The sequence below is a fragment of the Pinus tabuliformis genome, chromosome 4_1 (genome assembly GCF_031772625.1).
Source record: "Pinus tabuliformis cultivar Carrire ecotype Pingquan chromosome 4_1, CPIR1, whole genome shotgun sequence".
NCBI lineage: Eukaryota > Viridiplantae > Streptophyta > Pinopsida > Pinales > Pinaceae > Pinus > Pinus tabuliformis.
The window spans coordinates 473,048,682-473,051,193 of record NC_142303.1 but is presented as its reverse complement, the minus strand read 5'-3'; the positions used below and the strand labels follow the sequence as shown (position 1 = coordinate 473,051,193).

General features: G+C 39.9%; 1 protein-coding gene across 1 annotated transcript; it reads left to right on the top strand.

Annotated features, from left to right (window-relative positions):
- The first annotated feature begins 980 nt into the window (after positions 1-980).
- On the top strand, positions 981-1,580 carry LOC149176516 (uncharacterized). The gene has a single exon (XM_089421499.1). It carries the CDS (start codon positions 981-983, stop codon positions 1,578-1,580), a length of 600 nt encoding a protein of 199 aa, XP_089277625.1.
- The last annotated feature ends 932 nt before the right edge of the window (positions 1,581-2,512 follow it).

Sequence of the window (2,512 nt, the reverse complement as noted above, 5' to 3'; positions counted from 1 at the left end):
ATACCACGACGAAATATGGCAGCAACCAATGGACTATGAGCATATACCCTTCAGGTGTAGAAGGTGCCATGAATATGGACACCTCTTCAAACAATGCCCACTGAATAAAGAAGAGGAAATACCAAGGAAACAGGAAGAAGAGCAAAGGAGGACAGAAAGAATAGATGAAGGGGAAACGGGCTTCCAGGAAGTCCATAGGAAAAAAAGGCCAGGAAAGGAAATAACAAGGACACAACGACCTGTAAAACCTGTAATAGTAGAAAGCCAAAATAAATTTCAGGCCCTACAGGAGGAAGAAGAGGAGAATGAAGAAGAGGAGAACGGAGAAGATGACAATGAGGAAGAGCCAATGGAAATTATAAAAGAGACAAAGGAACCAGATCTAAACCAGAATAGTAAGGCAGAAGGAGGAACTGAGGAGAGCATGGAAATGACAACAGAGCAAACCCAGATGGGGACAGATACACAGAAGGACAGCGGGAATGAGGAGGAAAGAATCATGAGAAGATTGTTACAGGACTGGAAAAACCTTGATGAAAGATTCATCCTGGAAGCCCAAAAACAATTGTATAAAGAAACATTCCAAAAATACAAGGAGAAGAAAGGCAGCACTTTAGAAAATCAGATAGATCAAACAGGAACGCAAGGAAACCACAGCCTAGGAATGGACAATACTAGCAAAGGAGGTAGGAAGCAAGGCAGACAGACACTGAATGAAACCATACAAATGGTTGGAGAAATATTGGTCAACTCAGGCAAGGTTATACCTCTATCAGAGGTATTTCAACAACCATCCAAAAAGTTATAAAATGATAGTCACAAGTTGGAACATTAGGGGACTCAACAGCAAAGGAAAGCAGAGGTATCTAAAGGAAAGGATAAAGAAAGATAAGCCTAGCATAATGATAATCCAAGAGATGAAAATTAGCTCGCAACAATTAGAAGGAATAATTAAAAAACAAAAAATACAATATGAGGTAATGGGCCAGGATGCGGATGGTACAGCAGGGGGTCTAGCAATCCTCTGGAACCCTGAGGAGGTATTGTTTAAAAACTGGATAAGCTCTCCCAGAATCCTCACAGGCTTATTCAGAATGACAGGATCAGCAGAATGGATCCTCATCTCAGGAGTCTACGGACCACACATACCAAGGGATCGGAAAAATTTCCTCAAGGACCTGCAAGCAACTAGAAGGATCCTCCCCGGAATACCGTGGATAGTAGGGGGAGACTTTAATATGATCAGAACAACAAAAGAAAAAAAAGTTGGCATAAGAAGACCGGATCAAAGTATGGAGGAGTTTAATGAGACGATTACAGAGCAAAGACTGGTAGATATACCAACAATCAACGACATCCACACATGGAATAACCGGAGGGGAGGAAGAAACCAAATAGCTTCTAGATTAGATCGATTCCTTATATCTGAACAAATAATGAACCAGGATGTATTTGTGGAAGCTAAAATAATGTCGGCGATGGGTTCAGATCATTGGCCGATCAGGTTGGAAATAGATATTAAGAAAAACTCCTGCAAAAAACCCTTCAGGTTTGAGGCCTTTTGGCTCAGGAACCCTTAGTTCTTATCTAAATTAGAGGAATGGTGGACTCAAAGTACACAAAAAGGAAAAGGGAAGATGCATACCTTTCAGTTAAAACTCAAAGAACTCAAAGGGAAAATAAAAAAATGGAATAAGGATGAGTTTGGGAATATAATGGAGGAGAAACAGAAGCTAGAGAAAGAAATGGAAGAGATACAATAAAAAATTATTACAAAGGGCAGAAATGAGGAAAGAAGTAAAGAAGAAGGAATTATAATAAGCCAACTTGAAGAGCAGAGGAAACAAGAGGAGATCCTATGGAAACAAAAATCCAGGATTAACTGGTTACGCGAAGGAGAAAGAAACACTAAGTTTTTCCACCAAGCTATGATTCAGCATAGGCAAAGGAACATGATCTTTTCCATTAAAAATGAAGAAGGAGAAAGGATAATTGAATAGGAAGGAATTGAACAAGTATTGGTAGGCTACCATAAAGATATCCTAATAGAACCACAAGCAGACAGAGAAGCAGCTACAGACCTTATCTGTAAAGAGATCCCTAGAATAATAATAGAAGAACAAAATAAGGCATTGATGAGGGCAGCTACTCTATAGGAAGTGGAGGAGATTGTGAAGGGTATGAGTAAAAACAAAGCGCCAGGACCAGATGGATACATCGTGGAGTTTTATCAAGTAGGATGGCATTTTCTCGGACAGGAGATCCTAGAGGCAGTAGAGGAATTACGCATGAAACAAAAGGTATGGCCGGGTTTTAACTCGACTTTCCTTACTTTGATCCCTAAAAATGCTAATTCACAAATTGCCCAGGGCTTCTGACCAATTGCCCTGTGCAATGTAATATACAAAATAATTGCCACTCTGATAGCAAAAAGATTAAAACCCATTCTCCCTAGCATAATCTCACCAAAGCAAACAGGATTTGTGGAGGGAAGACAAATTCTTGATGGACT